Source organism: Dermochelys coriacea, chromosome 21 (genome assembly GCF_009764565.3).
Source record: "Dermochelys coriacea isolate rDerCor1 chromosome 21, rDerCor1.pri.v4, whole genome shotgun sequence".
Taxonomy (NCBI): domain Eukaryota; kingdom Metazoa; phylum Chordata; order Testudines; family Dermochelyidae; genus Dermochelys; species Dermochelys coriacea.
The window spans coordinates 14,355,650-14,372,269 of NC_050088.1; the positions used below are offsets into that span (position 1 = coordinate 14,355,650).

General features: G+C 47.8%; 1 protein-coding gene across 3 annotated transcripts in view; it reads right to left on the reverse strand.

Moving 5' to 3' along the window:
• Positions 1–16,620, reverse strand: part of LOC119846382 (cryptochrome-1-like) — a 43,399-nt gene that overhangs the window by 26,068 nt on the left and 711 nt on the right. Inside the window, exons 2-5 of one of the 3 annotated variants that reach the window (XM_043500474.1) lie at positions 14,511–14,666; positions 10,002–10,434; positions 8,405–8,521; positions 3,190–3,340 (exon numbers count right to left, since the gene is read on the reverse strand). In XM_043500474.1, coding sequence (XP_043356409.1) covers positions 3,190–3,340; positions 8,405–8,521; positions 10,002–10,423 — 690 coding nt within the window. In that variant the 5' untranslated portion in view covers positions 10,424–10,434; positions 14,511–14,666. Of the gene's footprint in view, positions 1–3,189; positions 3,341–8,404; positions 8,522–10,001; positions 10,435–12,509; positions 12,584–14,510; positions 14,667–15,917; positions 16,001–16,620 lie in introns of those variants that run through there. The other 2 variants (XM_038379981.2, XM_038379982.2) reach the window with 2 other exon arrangements.

Below are 16,620 nucleotides of genomic sequence, written 5' to 3' on the forward strand. Positions count from 1 at the left end.
CAGCCCACACTCTAGATCTCCCAGGGAAAGCCACTCCCACTTTTCTTATAGCTAGTAGGGAAATTTCCCCACTGCAATAGTGAATCAGCAAAAGCCACTTTCCAGCAGGATCATCACCTGCCAAGAGGATGAGGCTTTACAGCCTGTTACAAGAACCCATTTTATATCTATGAGTCAAGCTTATCTAACCAAACACAATGATGTTTGCACTAATAGGTGACATGTGAGGTCTCTACTGAGAGCCTGTAGCCCACTGGTCATCAGAATAATTTCAAAATGAATGTATTGATAATTGTTTGCAGTTTTGTTGTAGCCATGCTGGTCCCAGGATATTAGAGAGACATGGTGGTTGAGGGAATATCTTTTATTGGACTAACTTCTGTTGGTGAGAGACACAAGCTTTCAGGCTCCACAGAGCTCTTCTTCAGATCTAGAAAGGCAATCTGAGCGTCACAGCTAACTGCAAGGTGGGACATATTGTTAAGCATAAGGACTTAACACATGTTACAAGAGCCTATTCAAGATATAGCGGGAAATTAACATCTCTGCAGGCATAGGACAAAGGAGGGCTAGTGGGTTACAGATTGTTGTTACGAGACATAAAACCAGTATCTCTACCGAGTCCATGATTTTAGTAAAAAGAAAAGGAGTACTTGTGGCACCTTAGAGACTAACAAATTTATTAGAGCATAAGCTTTCGTGAGCTACAGCTCACTTCATCGGATGCATCCGATGAAGTGAGCTGTAGCTCACGAAAGCTTATGCTCTAATAAATTTGTTAGTCTCTAAGGTGCCACAAGTACTCCTTTTCTTTTTGCGAATACAGACTAACACGGCTGCTACTCTGAAACCTGTCATGATTTTAGTGTCTAGCACAGTTAGGAATTTAAGCTCCCGGGCTCATCTTTATCAGTTAAGGCAAGTCACCAGAAGGCGATAAACATGCTTCTGTTAGGCAGGAGGAAAGAGATCCTCATCTCTCTCTGGGAGGTCATGTGTGTATTGTATATGTTCTGCTACACAATGGAGGCCCATCTACAGTCTGAGCTGAATGCTAATCAAAAGACTGTAAAGTCATCAAGAAAGGAGCACATAGGAAGAAACAACTGGGGGGAGGGTCCTGTTTATAAATAAAGACAATGGGTTGTTGGGGGTTTAGAGACATGCTTCCCCCTTCCCCCAAGGAGATGAACTGTCAGTGTGTTCTGTCCTATGAAAGGAGGGTCACAGCCAACCTGGCTGGAAAACGACGAAGGGACTTTGAGTGAGCTAAACTTCGTTGGACAGGAAAACATCTTGTTAATTTAAGTCTAGGCTCTAGGATATGTGTTATGATCGTATTTTACATGTAACCATTTGTTTCCAATACTTTTACTTGCTACTTCTCAAATCTCTATTTTGGGTTAAATAAAGTTTTGCTTGTTCTCACTATAAACCTGTCTAAGGGCTGTGTGTTAAGGGGAGCTGTGATCGGCGGCATTTTTGGTAAGCAGGAGGGTACTGTTCCTTTGGGAGCAGTGAATCTGTGAATACAGTGTGTGTTCAGTGGAAAGGGGGCTGAACCCTCCAGGGAGATGCTCAGAGGGCTCGGGGGTTGGAGTGTGCCTATCACTAACCTATAGAGTACAGAGAGACAGCGGGGCCTGCATAGGCCTAGAGAGGAGTGCTTGTGCTGATTGTGGCTAGTGGAGTTGGAGAACTGACCCCCAGCAGGCATAGACAAGATGTCCTCACGCTAAGGGCAGGTGGTAGCAAGGTGCCTCAAAACCCGGGGTACCCCCGGGAAGCGTCATACTTGTGGCTATGGAACTGGCTGCAGACTGTGCTCTAGACTCTAAACTTTCATTTATATACGACCTGGCCCTTAAAGTTGCAAAGCAAACCTTCAAAATATGAACTGAAAACAAACTAAGGCAGAGATGTCTTCCAGGAACAGTGGGATAAGTGGAATAATTCCACAGTCTAGGATAATTGCTCTAAGAGAGAGGTGAACTATGCCATTTGTCAATTGGGCGTTAACTCTGAAACCTAATTTTGATCATTAATGACATTATCAACTATTTTGCTGATGATTTATTTGAGCAAAAATGGCCAGCTAATGAGCTTTTCCTACCATCCTAAAGAACCCGGCTGGCTCCTCAAGGACCAAAAACCCCTACTGCCTCCTACCCAGCTACCAACAATCTCCAGTTTTCCCCATGACAACTGCTGCAATGCAATCATGTGTTCTCAACACACAATCCCATGGCACCTTAAAGTGACAGTCTGGAGGTGGTATGAAATAAGCTGAATTTAATATAACAATAAATAACTCAAGGGAGACCTGGTGGCTTGCACTGTATATTTTCTCATTTCTTTCAGTAACAACACCTCCAGTTTTGAATTTCCCTGAAGCTGTGGCAGAATTTCCTGTCTGTCACACTGCAGTATTACGGAGCCCCGGGGTCATTCTCACGGAACACGGGGCTAGCTTGCAGCAGGCCACATGAAGCCTTGCTTAGAGTTCATGGCACATGAAGAGCCATACCACCCTGGTTTATAAATGCATCTCCTAAACTGACCTGCATCAAAAGGGACTGGGATAAAGACACTGCATTCCAGCTGCTGCCCCAGCTCATTCCTCCCAAGCTTCTCTGTGTACCACAATCCAAAGGCAATAATGACATCCGAGGTAGAGTGGCCATTGTTAAATCAAGTACCAAAGGCAAAGGAAGCCCCATCTAGAATATTTAGTTCTCCAAATACATCAACCTTCTGTGTGAGGCCAGAGACCAGGCTGCTTCTACTCTATGGGCCCTCAAAAGCTCAGGTTCCCAAAAAAGCTGACAGGTCTTGTCAGAGGAGTATTCTGAATTTATAAGAGGGTCCACTTGGGTGTGACTTTACCAAACTACAGATCTTTTCCACTTAGCCTGGTGGGTGGCTTCTGAAATGCCAGGAGGACGTGAGCTGTTTGCTTGGAGACACCTATGCCAATGGATGTCAGCCCTTCCAGGAGCCAAGAGTTGGGATGAAGCAAGGTGCTTTGGTGCTGAATGATCCTTTATGGCCAGCCTCTCTGCCTGTTGGGCTCAGACCCAGCCATCTGCAGCAGGGCTAAGGGCCATAATAACCTACGTTAGTATGGAGCTATTAGCCAGCATCCAGAGCAAGAGGAAAAGGAACGGGTACATAGAAAGCGAGACTCACCTGATTTTTCAAGTGTTGTTCTAGTCGCTGTAGCCCTTCAGTTTCTCCCCCTTTCCAGGGGGACTGGCTCTCTCGGGCGATTTCCAAATCCTTGGGGAGGGGCACCCTGTAATCTTCAGCCAGGCACAGCTCAGGAGGAGGTTTACATCTCCTAATTTAAAAAAGAGAGGCTTCTTTCAAAGAGAGAACATGACGAAGAGGAGGGAGGAAGAGCACTTCCCATCCAGCGTGCCAAGGAGATTACTCCTGTCTCCTCTTCAATCATGGTACAGGGCAATGCCACCAGAGTAATAAGCAGAGCAAGAGGTGTAATGTAGTCAGGAGTCCCCTTCGGCAGCCTCCTTGAAAAACGTTAGCGGGGAGTTGTGATCAGGAGATGGAATGAGCTACTCCTGCAGCCACTAAAAGAGACAGCATCGGCATATTGAAAAGTCGGGGGACGTGCCTCCCTCACCTCCCATAGCTGTACCTCTGAGCAGACCCTTCCATGATGAATGAGTCCAAACAAGGACACAGGGAGACCCACTGTGGGGTGACACTGGATCTGGGAAAGCCAGGGTGAGCAATAGGATGTGTCTGAGCAGGGGATGTGCTCACCCCAATCTGTAGTGGTGGCAAGGGTGGGGACATGGACAGATCATTGCCATTGGGACAGGAGTGCAGAGAGGCAGTTCTCAGCCCTGTAGGATGCAGACAGAGGGAGACAGGAGAGCAGCGCTCAGGTCTGGGTCCAGCAACTGGCCTCCTGAACTCCCTGCCTCACAGCCCTTGCACGGCACACCGTTTCACTCCCAGTCTGCTGTGTTTGTGGCAGGGAGGGCCAAGGTGCTTTCCTTCCAGCCCCTCCTCCCCAGCCGTCTCCTCCTAGTCTTGGAGACGGGGAGAGAGAGCCTTCTCCCCTCCATCCTCAGGCTGGCAGCTTCTTAGGACAGGTTCCAAGCCCCGTTCCTGCCCTACTCTGTTGTTATCTCTCCCATCTCTGGGGATTGGCCTTCCTAGGCTGTAACAGGTTTTATCAGGGGCAGGAGGCAAAGTCGCTCCTTTCAACTGTCCTCCCCATCTGTCCCTTGCTAATCCATCAGGAGGTTCCCCTCTGCGCCTGCCCTTAAGGGTGCTCCTCGTCTCCCAGGGCAGTGGCCCTTTGAGCAACCCCACATTTCTGCTGCTGGGGCTGGCCCCACCCCCCACGATGATGGATGCGCAGTGGGGTGGGGTGTCTCCCTTCAAATAGGAAGGAAAAGAAGAGGGTCAGTCAGGGGCCGTGAGTCATCCAGCACCCACATCAAAAAGAGAGTTAGGTTACAAAAGGCCTTTTTACTCACCCTGAAACATGGGCGCAGCCACGTTTCAGCGGCACCTGGAAAGGAACTGGAAGGCAGTGCAGAGCTCGGAGCACTGGCGTAACGTGAGCCCTTCATGGAACACAGCACTAAGCAAGCATGAGTCTCTTTAGCTTTCATCATGTATTTAAAAAGATAACCAGGAATTAAAACAATAAGGAAAAGTAAACGGAGTGTAAGAGAACCCATAAATCAGTCTATCTATCCACTCACACAGCTCTCACCACTGTAATCACAGAATCATAGGACTGAAAGGGACCTCGAAAAGTCATCTAGTCCAGTCCCCTGCACTCATGGCAGGACTAAGTGGGAGTCTCACCATAATCAAGCAATTCTATCCTTGCCACACCCCTGTGAGGGCCATGTTACAGATGGGAGCTCAAGCACAGGGTAGATTAAGTGACTGGTTTGTGGTTACACAGGAAGTCTGTGACTGAGATGGGAATGAACCCAGTGTCTGAAATTCCAGCCCAATGCTCTATCTACTACACTATCTTTCCTGCCCTGGTGCAACTCCCCTCTGGCTCACTAACTTCACTGCTTTCAGATCAAAATAAAAAAAAAAACAAACGTATCTCTTTGACTCAGCTTCCCTCAGTAACATCTGTGTGCATGACAGAAAACACACACATAATGTACTCTCATCTGCTACATCAGCAAGGTCTGATGAAGTAAATGCCCGTGTAACCTTAATCCTGACCCCTTGTGCATTAAATGAATAGAGTTTAGATCCCAAAGGGACCACTGTAACCATGTAGTAGAACCCCTGGCAAAATCCAGGCCACAGATTTTCACCAAGTGATTCCTGCATTAACCCTATGATTTCCAGGTTAGCTACAGCGTATCTTTTAGAAAGAGACATCCAAAGATTTCAGGTGATGGAGATTCCACCACATCCCTTAGTTAGTCATTCCCTTCCTCCTTCAAATGCACAACAGACCCACCAACACTCAAGAAACCCACGCTAGTTAGATCAGGTTGCGCCAACTACTACCCAGTGTCAAACTACCCACTTCCCATTCCTAAGCAAGCTCACAGAAAAGTTAGCTAAATGCAAACTACAAGCTCATCTAACTGAATCCAATAATCTAGACTTGGCAGAATTTGGATTCAGGCCCAGACAGGGGACTGAAACTGCTTTAGTGGCACAGATAGATGATCTGCTTATGTCAATCGATGAAGGACAAACATCCATTTTCATCCTCCTGGACCTCTCTGCAGCATTCAGCACTGTCAACCATTGGGCACCGCTATCTCACCTGAGAGAGGGGGCAGGGAAACAGGACAGTACACTAAAATGGTTTCAGTACTTCCTGGAGGGATGCACCCAACAAGAAGTGATGGGAAACTAAAGCTCCACTATTAGACCTCTGTGGAATGCCACAGATATCAATTCTCTCTCCAGGACTTTACCACACTGATATGCAGCCACTAGGTGAACTGGTCAGAAAACATGGACTCAGCTGCCAGCAATATGATGGTGACACACAGTTCTATCCACCCTTCACCACATATGACCACACCACTACCACCAAGATGGCCCAGTGTTTGGATGAGATCAGCTCATAGATGAAGTGTAGCTGGTGGAAGCTGAACCCGAGCAAGACAGAAGTGATGCTGGTGGGCAGAGCATTTTGAAGAATTTGGTTGAAGGTTCACCCCCAAAGTTGGTCAGTTCAGTTCACAGCCAGGAGTACTCTTGGACTCCTTGGTGACGCTAGGCTCTCAGACAGCAGCACTCACAAGTAATGCTTTCTATCCTGTCTGATTGGTTAGGAGACTCCGTCCCATCCTGGTGGATGATAGCCTGGCTTGTATTCAAGACTTTGTCACTTCTCAGTTGGACTACAGCAATGCAACACACCTGGCCATGAGCTTCAGCACTTAAAAAACAGAACTAGTCCAGAACACTGCTAAGCGTCTCCTTAGCATCAGAGGCTACCTGGAATATATGACACGCATCCTCTGTTCCCTACACTAGCTTGCCATAGAATGTTGAATCCAGTTCAAGGTCTCAGTCCTTATCTTCGAGGCACTCCATAGCATGGCCCACAGTATCAAAAGGAGCCTAAAGCTCCAGAATGTAGACTGTGGTCAACAAATCCACTCCTCTGGTCCAATGGAACTATCTACTGTAAGGGTAAGGCTTGTCTGTGCAGGAGACAGAACTTCCTTGGAGATCAGACTGAGACAGTGGAATGAACTCCCCCAGGAACTAAGGCCCATCACAAACCATATCACCTTCCACTCCAAGAGACCTTGCCTTCTCTAACAAGCACATAGTAACATGTATTTTTTTAAAAAAGTATCTATCTAAAACAAGATATTCTACTGCATATGCTTTTCCCTTGGGGGAGAGAATGAGAGACCAAGTAACACCTGATGAATGTTTGTCACTGCTTAATGCACTGTAGGATGGTGCTGAGACATTATGATGAGACGCATGATACAAGACTTATATAGAATAGAGTCGTTCCAGTAGTTAATTACCTTCACTTGTAAAAATCTAACTTCCAGCCATTGACTCATGTCATGCCTCTATCTGCTAAATTAAAGAGTGTTCTGCTAATAGAAGACAGCTCAACAAGTAGGTTTTTAAAGACCATGACCAAGTCACTATCTTCTCTTGGATGAACGAAATAGCTTGTGCTTCATTAACATCTCACTATAATGCAGGTTTTCCAAACCTCAAATTAAGCTTGTAGCTCTTCCCTGAACCCCTTCAATTATTCAACATCCTTTTTAAAGTATGGACACCAGAAGTGGACACAGAATCCCAATAATGGTCTCACGAATGTCACATACAGAGGTAATGCCACCGATATTCCCTTGCTTACACATCTAAGTATCACTGTCTTTTTGTTCTGTGTTTGCCCAGTGCCTAGCACAATGGGGACCCGGTCGATAATGTGGTCTCCTAGGTGCTATAAAATAAATAAATAAATAAAATAATAATAATGTAGTATTAATTATTATTATTATTTTAGCCCTCTTAGCCACAGCTGCACTTTCTTTGTACATACAGCCCATTATTTAATTACATGTTCAAATAATGCAATATATCATCTAATAGTGCAGAGGTGGGCAAACTATGGCCAGTGGGCCATATCCGGCCCGCGGGACCCTCCTGTCCGGCCCCTGAGCCCCTGGCCTGGGAGGCTTACCCCCAGCCCCTCCCCCGCTGTTCCCCCTCCCCCATAGCCTCAGCTCACTGTGCCACCGGCACAATGCTCTGGGCAGGATGGCTGCAAGCTCCTGGGGCAGTGCAGCTGCAGAGCCCAGCCTGACCTGGTGCGGTAAGGGGGCAGGGAACAGGGTGGGTTGGATAGAGGGAAGGGGAGTTTGGGTGGTAGTCGGGGAGTGTATAGGGGTCGAGGCGGTCAGAGGGCAGGGAACAGTGGAGGTGAATGGGGGCAGGGGACCTGGGGGGGGCAGTCAGGAAGGAGGGGGGATTAGATGAGGCAGCGGGGGGCAGTCAGGGGACAGGGAGAAGGGGTGGTTGGATGGAACAGGGGTCCCGGGGCAGCAGTAAGGAAGGAAAGGGGGAGGTTGGATGGGACGGCAAGGGGCTAGTCAGGGGACAGAGAGAAGGGGTGGTTGGATGGGGCGGGGTCCTGGGGGGGCCCCCATCAGGGAATGGGGGGGTTTGGATGGGGCAGGAGTCCCGGGGGGGGCTGTCAGGGGGTGCGGGCCACGCCCCCCTCCCCAACCAGCCCTCAATACAATTTTCGAAACCCGATGTGGCCCTCAGGCCAAAATGTTTGCCCGCCCCTGCAATAGTGTCATTTAAACTGGCCAAATCCTTCCCTCGTGATGACAAGAGAGAAAGAGCTCTTTACTGGGTTGTCTATTTTTGCTGTATGAAAATTACTTACTGGAAATCCTCAGCTGTAAGGTTTCGTACAGGCACATCAGGGTCCCCGAGTACAGAGAGAATATGAAGAAATCTTTTGTATGTCAAGGGGGGAGTCCCACCATTCATGTCCAAAATCCTGAACAAGACAAGAGCACTTGTAGTATGAATATAAACCAAGTAAAAAATGGAAGTGGCAGGTGTCAGTCATGCAGGCAGAGCTGATGAATAAACTGCCTATAGCATAGAGATGGAACATCCCTGTAATGAGGTTTCCAGTACAGATGTCACAGTCCAGTGCGTTCATGCAAAGCCCCGCTGACTTCAGTGGAATTCTGTGCAAGTGTCCAGGTCCACTTGGAGCAATCCACTTGCAGGGTTGCAAGTTTTACAATTTTTAAAACACAATATGAATAGAACTGGAAAGACTTGGCTACCCATGCTGGTTTCCAAAATGTTTTATTTTTAAATCCACTTAAAATCTTTTCACTAGCAAGAAATTTAAAACAAAATGGAATTCTCCTGGCCACAGATGACACTGCAAGAAAGAAAGGCCACACATCCCTTTTTGTGGGATGTGGTGTGTAGAGGAGTGGAGGAGAAATCAGCCTTATGATGGAAGATAGTGACCACGCAAGACCTCAATCATGCAATCTGTTTTGTGGGGGCAGAGCCCAGCACCCAGATGGAGTGCCGGTGACTAAAATGGGCCTCTCTACTGCCACAGGGAATTCTCCCCATGGGGAACAAGATGTAGTTTCAGAACATGAGAGATTTCCATCTCTCCATAGCAACCACGAGCAATCATAAATTTAATCCTCTAGCCCAAAACAATTGAATTAATCTATCTACTAGCAATCCTCAAACATGCAGACAGGGGAAGTTAAAATGTTGATGGTGCCCTCCTTTGCTGTCACTTCTGTCCAGCAATCAATTACTGAAGCCCCAATCCTGTAAAGGCTTATCCACCCGAATATGTTTATACATGCAAATACCCCTTTGAATTCAACAGGGCGCTTCACATATACAGATTTGCTCGCATGCGCAAGTGTCTACAGGATTAGGGGTTTATTAATTAATAATGCAAAACACGATTTGATCTCCAAATTTTTAATGAATCTCTAGTATCTGCAGCCATTCTGTTTTGAATAAACCGCAAACAGTATCTGATTGGTGGTGTTTGCATTTTAATTTCTTTTGTGGGCAAAAAGTTAAGCTGATTAGAAAATCCCTATTGCTTGAAAATAAACACTGATATAATGAGATGAAATGGGTAAAAAAAAACCATAATTGCATCTTTCCCTGCCGATTTAGATTTTGTTTTTTAGAGAGTAGATTATATAAAGGATTGAACTAAACCCAACAGCCAAAGGGTGCATATTAATAAACTATTTACATTATAAGTAGCAAACCAAGTCACAGCCCCAATTCCAATTCATGTACATTCCCTCCTCTGCTCTTTACTGACGGGCACACAATGTTACATTCATCCAAAGAAGCTCAACTCTCTAAAAGCTCAAACATTAGAATCTAAAAATCAGAATCACTAGGCATTTCCCACCGATATTTGTTAAAGCTAAACATAAACAAAAGATCATTGCCCTGTGGCAGTTACGTACCGTCTGATGTCATAAAGAGTGTGGCCCATCAAAGAAAGCACATCAAATCCCATCTCTCCCCCCAGAACTTGTATGGTCTTCTCCATCTCTTTGTAAAATGGTTCAGTCTCAGCATCTAGAGTCACCTGGGTAATGTTCCACTTTTTAACATGGTCTCGAAGAACTGACTCATACTCTCCTTGAATAACCAGTAAGCAAGAGCCCAGTTTAGTTAGGTTCCTCTGCAGATCCTCGAGAGACTGCAGCAGGAAATGCCAGCGCAGAGTGCCCATATTCATTGCAGACATCAGGAACTTTCTATCCAGAATGTAGACTGGATACACAACCTCAGAGGACTCCACTGCGGCCAGCAGAGTTGGGTTGTCATGGAGCCGAAGTCCCTTCCGGAAGAGATGAATGGTCCGGTGAGGCATTTTGGGCATTTACTGGAGATCTGTAAAAGAGGGAATTCCTGAAGTGGAGGGATTTCCAAATCCCCATTAAAGAGGAAAGCCCATTAACAGCTAAAACCAAACTTTGAACAGTTGACAGCACTGTAAGAGAACTGATCGATACACGCAGCAGATTAGCACTGCCAGAAGCTTTCCGCCATTAGACTGGGCAGGCTCTAGTTTAATATATGACACTTTGCAACACAGGCACAACTGAGACAGTGAGGTTCTTGGGGAAGTGTTACCACAAAAGTAATATCAAACAGCTGGAACAGAGCATCAGATAGGCACATTTGTTCTTACAGATGTAATGAACCCCCCCACCCCAAAACACATGTTCCTCCCCTCCTATTCCCCATTACTCACTTCCCCACACATAAAATGCACCAGTCTCCCACAAAGAAACATATCGCCCTTCATTACAAATCAGCAGAGAATCAAAATCAGACTAAACTCTTTCCCGTCTTCCCCCTCCACTCTGGCATAGCGCCCAGCCTTCAGCAATAGTAATAACTAGATCTGGTGCAAACTTTTTAATTGGACAGTTTCCCTTCGAAAAATGCAGTTTTGTTGAAATGGAAACATTTCGTGGACACACGTCAACTTGGATGAAATTATTCTATGGGGTAAAGTCAAAATGTTTCCTTTGGATTCATTTCCTTTAGACTTTTAATATAATATAAAACATTAAACATAATTATATATAATTAATATTATGCACATATATTATAGTGTTTTAATATCAACATCTAAACAAAACAAATCAAAATGAAATGGCTTGATACTAAACACGTTTTGCCAGAATCGTTGTTTCGTGGAAATTTTCAGCTTTTCATCCCAAAACTAATAGCTAGTTCTATCTATCACTTTTTATCTGCAGATCTCAAAATCTCTTTATATCATTATCCCCATTTTACAGAAAGGAAAACGAGGTACAGAGAGGGAAAGTGATTTGCCCAAGGTCACCCAGCAGACCAGTTGCAGGTCCAGGAATGCACATTCAGGAGGATGCCACTCTTGCAGTCGGACTGTCACTTCTAAGAGAGGAGGGGCTGCCCCACCCTCACTGGGGGGAGCAGAAGCAGAGGATTCCAGTATTGGGATAGGGGTTAGTAGGATCCTCATATCACAGCTGGGGGAGGGGAGGCTTGGAGGACCCCTCTGTAACTACCACTTAAGGGAGGCTCCTGCTCCACTATCCATGGAGGGGCAAAGGACCAGAGGATCCTGGTGTTTGTGTTTGTGCATGTGCGTGCGATAGAAGGGGAAGAGGGATTGTGTGTCTTTCTCTGTATGGGCAGTGCCCGGGACCATTGGTCCTGTGCCGGAAGCCATCTCACTGCTTGGGGGGGGAGGGCAGGAGGCCCCCTTGCCACCCCTGGGGGAATCTCACTGCTTGTGGGGGGGGGACAAGGCAGGAGGCCCCCTTGTCACCCCTGGGGGATCTCACTGCTTGGGGGGGACAGGGCAGGAGGCCCCATTGCGACCCCAGGGGGATCTCACTGCTGGGGGGGGGACAGGGCAGGAGGCCCCCTTGCCACCCCTGGGGGATCTCACTGCTGGGGGGGGGGACAGGGCAGGAGGCCCCCTTGCCACCCCTGGGGGATCTCACTGCTGGGGGGGGGGGACAGGGCAGGAGGCCCCATTGCGACCCCAGGGGGATCTCACTGCTGAGGGGGGACAGGACAGGAGGCCCCATTGCGACCCCAGGGGGGATCTCACTGCTGGGGGGGGACAGGGCAGGAGGCCCCATTGCGACCCCAGAGGGGATCTCATTGCTGGGGGGGGGGGACAGGGCAGGAGGCCCCCTTGCCACCCCTGGGGGATCTCACTGCTTGGGGGGGGACAGGGCAGGAGGCCCCATTGCCACCGCTGGGGGATGAGGACCCCACTGTTGGGGGCAGGAGGAATTTCCCACTGTCACCGAGCAGAGGGCCCAGCTGTTTTGTGGAGGGGCGTGGTAGAGCGGCGGCGACCACGTGGTCCCCCTGAAGGGGGGGGTCGGAATGTCCCATTCTCACTGGGAGGGGGGGTAGGGAGAGCCCATTGTTCTCCGGGGGGAGGGGGGACCTGTTACCTGCCTCGCTCCACGGCCCCGCCGTCTCCACCAGAGCCGGCCTCGTTTCCTGCTTCCGCCGGCGGGGACCGCCCCTGGGGGGCCGCTCCGGTCCGTGCTGCCCGGCGAGCCTGGGCGTGACAGGGGCGATGGGGGACTCCCGGGGGGGGGGGAGAGCTATGGGGGAATCCCAGGGTGGGGGGAGCTGGGGGAGCTATGGGGGAATCCAGGGGGAGAGACTGGGGAGAGCTATGGGGGGCCCCTGGTGGGGGTAGATGGGGGAGCTATGGGGGAATCCTGGGGGAGAAACTGGGGGGAGCTATGGGGGAATCCCGGGAGGGGTGGGGGGAGCTATGGGGGAATCCCGGGGGAGAGACTGGGGGGAGCTATGGGGGACCCCTGGCGGGGGGAGATGGGGGAGCTATAGGGGAATCCCAGGGGAGCGACTGGGGGGAGCTATGGGGGAATCCCAGGGTGGGGGGAGCTGGGGGAGCTATGGGGGAATCCAGGGGGAGAGACTGGGGGGAGCTATGGGGGACCCCTGGTGGGGGGAGATGGGGGAGCTATAGGGGAATCCCAGGGGAGCAACTGGGGGGAGCTATGGGGGAGCTATGGGAAAATCCAGGGGGAGAGACTGGGGGGAGCTATGGGGGAATCCCAGGGTGGGGGGAGCTGGGGGAGCTATGGGGGAATCCAGGGGGAGAGACTGGGGAGAGCTATGGGGGGCCCCTGGTGGGGGTAGATGGGGGAGCTATGGGGGAATCCTGGGGGAGAAACTGGGGGGAGCTATGGGGGACCCCAGGCGGGGGAGATGGGGGAGCTATGGGGGAATCCCGGGGGGGTGGGGGGAGCTATGGGGGAGCTATGGGGGGATTCCTGGGGTGGGGGGGTGCAGGGAATGACACTGATGGATTTTGTCAGGACTATTCCATGATGGGTGATGATCCTGGGGTTGGGAGAGGCAAGAGAACTGGGCTGGGGCCATGGAGTCTGAGGGTAGGAATCAGCTCCTGGGTGTTTGATTGTTGAGGGGGAATCGTTGCGGGCAGGGAGTGACACTGAGATCAGCACACGCTTTTTCCACTTTTAAAGACAGATGGAAAAGAAGAGGAAAAAAGTTGACATGGGCCATGCAGATCTTACACAACGCTTACAATTGTATATTGTCAGTGGGTTTCATTTTGATGAGTCCTAACCTTTCCTTTATCAAGATTTAGATTTCAGAAGATAACCTGCCTGACCCATAGCCCAGTTCCAAAAGAGGAAGGTTACTAGAATTCCTTGTTTGCAAGAGGAATAAGACCATTCCTAGGTTCAGATTTACAGTGGAGATGACGAAACTCTGAAACCTATAATAAGTTCTGTATTTATTTTTATTTTGCTGATGAATGAATGTTGGAGCCATTGGCTTTGTTGTCCCCTCCCTCGTGGGGTCTCAGGGACCAGGCTCCAACCCAAGCCCGAACATCAACACTGCAATTTTAGCCCCATAGTCTGAGCCTCGTGAACCTGAGTCAGCTGACCCAAGCCAACCATGGGTGTTTTACTGCAGTGTGGACATATCCTTAGGGTTTTTCCCGTTAATTATTTTTATAGGGGTTTTATACTGAATTTTCCATGAACTGATGACATGTTTCTCTAAAACATTTTACCCAGTTAAGATCAAGCCCGTTTCCTCAAAAGTATCTGGATTATATAAATAGTTTTTTGTAGGTGAGGGGGTCACAGACCAATAGCCTCTAAGATATGGCAAATACTGAATATTTTAAAAATTGCTATCTGAAGCAGGATTTCAACTGGTTGACACTTGCTAATGATGATATAATTCAAACTCAGTTGAACTCAACTCTGTGGCTCGAAGGTAAGCCTTGCACCTGACTTATGCAAAGACCTTGGAGGGAATTGCTGCAAGGTGGAGCAAGCAAATTGGCAAATCAAGAGTAAGGCCGAGAAGCCTCTCCTCTCAGGTCAACAAGTCATCTGAGAGCAGAGTGATGTTCCAGAATCTCCAAGACTGATCACCTTGTGGAGAGGAAATCACTAAATCAGCAAACAGGCCATTCCAAACTTTGATCCAGTCTCCCTACATCTGAAGGTCCTCTAGAAAGAAGTGCTGAGCCATCACTGTCTGGCTCCTGGTCTGTAGTTCCAACTCCTATCCTACAAGGGTCCAGAAGGCTGCAAGAGATGAATAGTGTGCAAATCCACCATCAGTTTAAATTAGCTGCTACCACTCAAGAAAGATTTTGGAGTCATCGTGGATAGTTCTCTGAAAACATCTGCTCAATTTGCAGCGGTAGTCAAAAAAAGCTAACAATGTTAGGAACCATTAGCAAAAGGATAGATAATAAGACAGTAAATGCCCCTCTATCAATCCAGGATATGTCCACACCTTGAATACTGTGTGCAATTCTGGTCGCCCCATCTCAAAAAAGATGTATTAGAATTGGAAAAAGTACAGAAAAGGGCAACATAAATGATTAGAAACAGCTTCTGTATGAGGACAGATTAATAAGAATAGGACTGTTCATCTTGAAAAAGAGATGACTAAGGTGGGATATGATAGACGTCTATAAAATCATGAATGGTTTGGAGAAAGTGAATAGGGATGTGTTGTTTACCCCTTCACATAACACAAGAACCATAACACCCAATGAAATTAATAGGCAGCAGGTTTGAAGCAAACAGAAGGAAGTACTTCACACCATGCACAGTCAACCTGTGGAACTCATTGCCAGGGGATATCCTGACGGCCAAAAGTATAAGTGAGTTCAAAAAAGAATTGGTCCATCAGTGGCTATTAGCCAAGATGGGCAGGGATGCAACCCCATGCTCTGGGTATCCCTAAACCTCTGACTGCCAGAAGCTGGGACTGGACATCAGGGTGGATCACTAAAAAAAAAAAAATTGCCCTGTTCATTCTCTCTGAAGCATCTGGCCCAAGCCATTGTCGGAAGATAGGATAGTGGGCTAGATTGGACCATTTGTCTGACCCAATCTGGCCATTCTTATGTTTAAATTTCTGTTAGCTGTGAGACATCCCAGCCTTTTAATTTCTTTATTGTAAGGCTCTGAAAGTGTGGCTGTAGGCATGCATGGAGAGTTTTGCCTGGGCTTGTTTTAAGCCATGAGAACACATTTTCAACCTCATAACAATATACATGAAATTACAACCTATAACTACTATAACAACAATGCTCAGTGCATCATGAGCCTTCCAAAGACACCCTACATGACAAACCTTGCACTGGCTAACACACAATCATATAAGGATGAACATGGGGACACAGGGTGTTCCCCCGAGATACAGAGTGTCACAGGGACCCTCTGAGTTACCCTCCCCAGGTCGCTTCCTACTACTGCTTCTCTCTGCTTCTGGTCCCAGATAGAGGAAAAGAAAATCAAACCATCATCCCCGAGCAAGCTCACAGTTCAGTCCTGGTACTTCAGGGAGGCATCTCCTGCCAAAAGAGGCTAAAGCCTTCAGGGTAGCTCTGTGCTCTTTTCCAGCCTTCTGAGCTGGGGTTGCTCCCTTTTCAATCTTTTCTCCAATTGGCGCATGCTCTGCAGGTTTAACGGGCTATCTGGGCCCATTATTGTCCTTTAACCCCTTCCATCCCAGTGTGGGGTTTGTATACGCCATTACAAAAGGGTTAGGGTTTGCCTACGTGGGTAAGTTATACCAGTATAAGGTAAGGTGTGAATTCAACGTGCTGTAGTTATATCAATAGAGCTCCCCATGTGGAAACTTACTCCGGTTTAAGAATGACTATTTTGGTTTAGCTTTAACCTCTGCCAAAATAACTAGCTAAATAGAAAAAAGCACTCTTATACTGGATTAGGTGTCCACATGTGGAGCTCTATTGGTGTAACTACAGCACTTTAAATTCACACCTTGTCTTACACCAGTGTAATTTCCCTCTGTAGACAAACAATAAGAAGGATGCTTTATAATTGGCTCTGAGGATCATCTGATGACCTGGTTTCAGTATTGGGCTACTTGATTCAAATTATAGATTTGATTGACTTTGGTAAAATTCTTTAGTAACAATCGATAACCAAACACAGCTGCCTGCTTAGGAACTTACTTTTGGTACTAATCTGTTGATACAAGTCCAATCCAATATTGAGG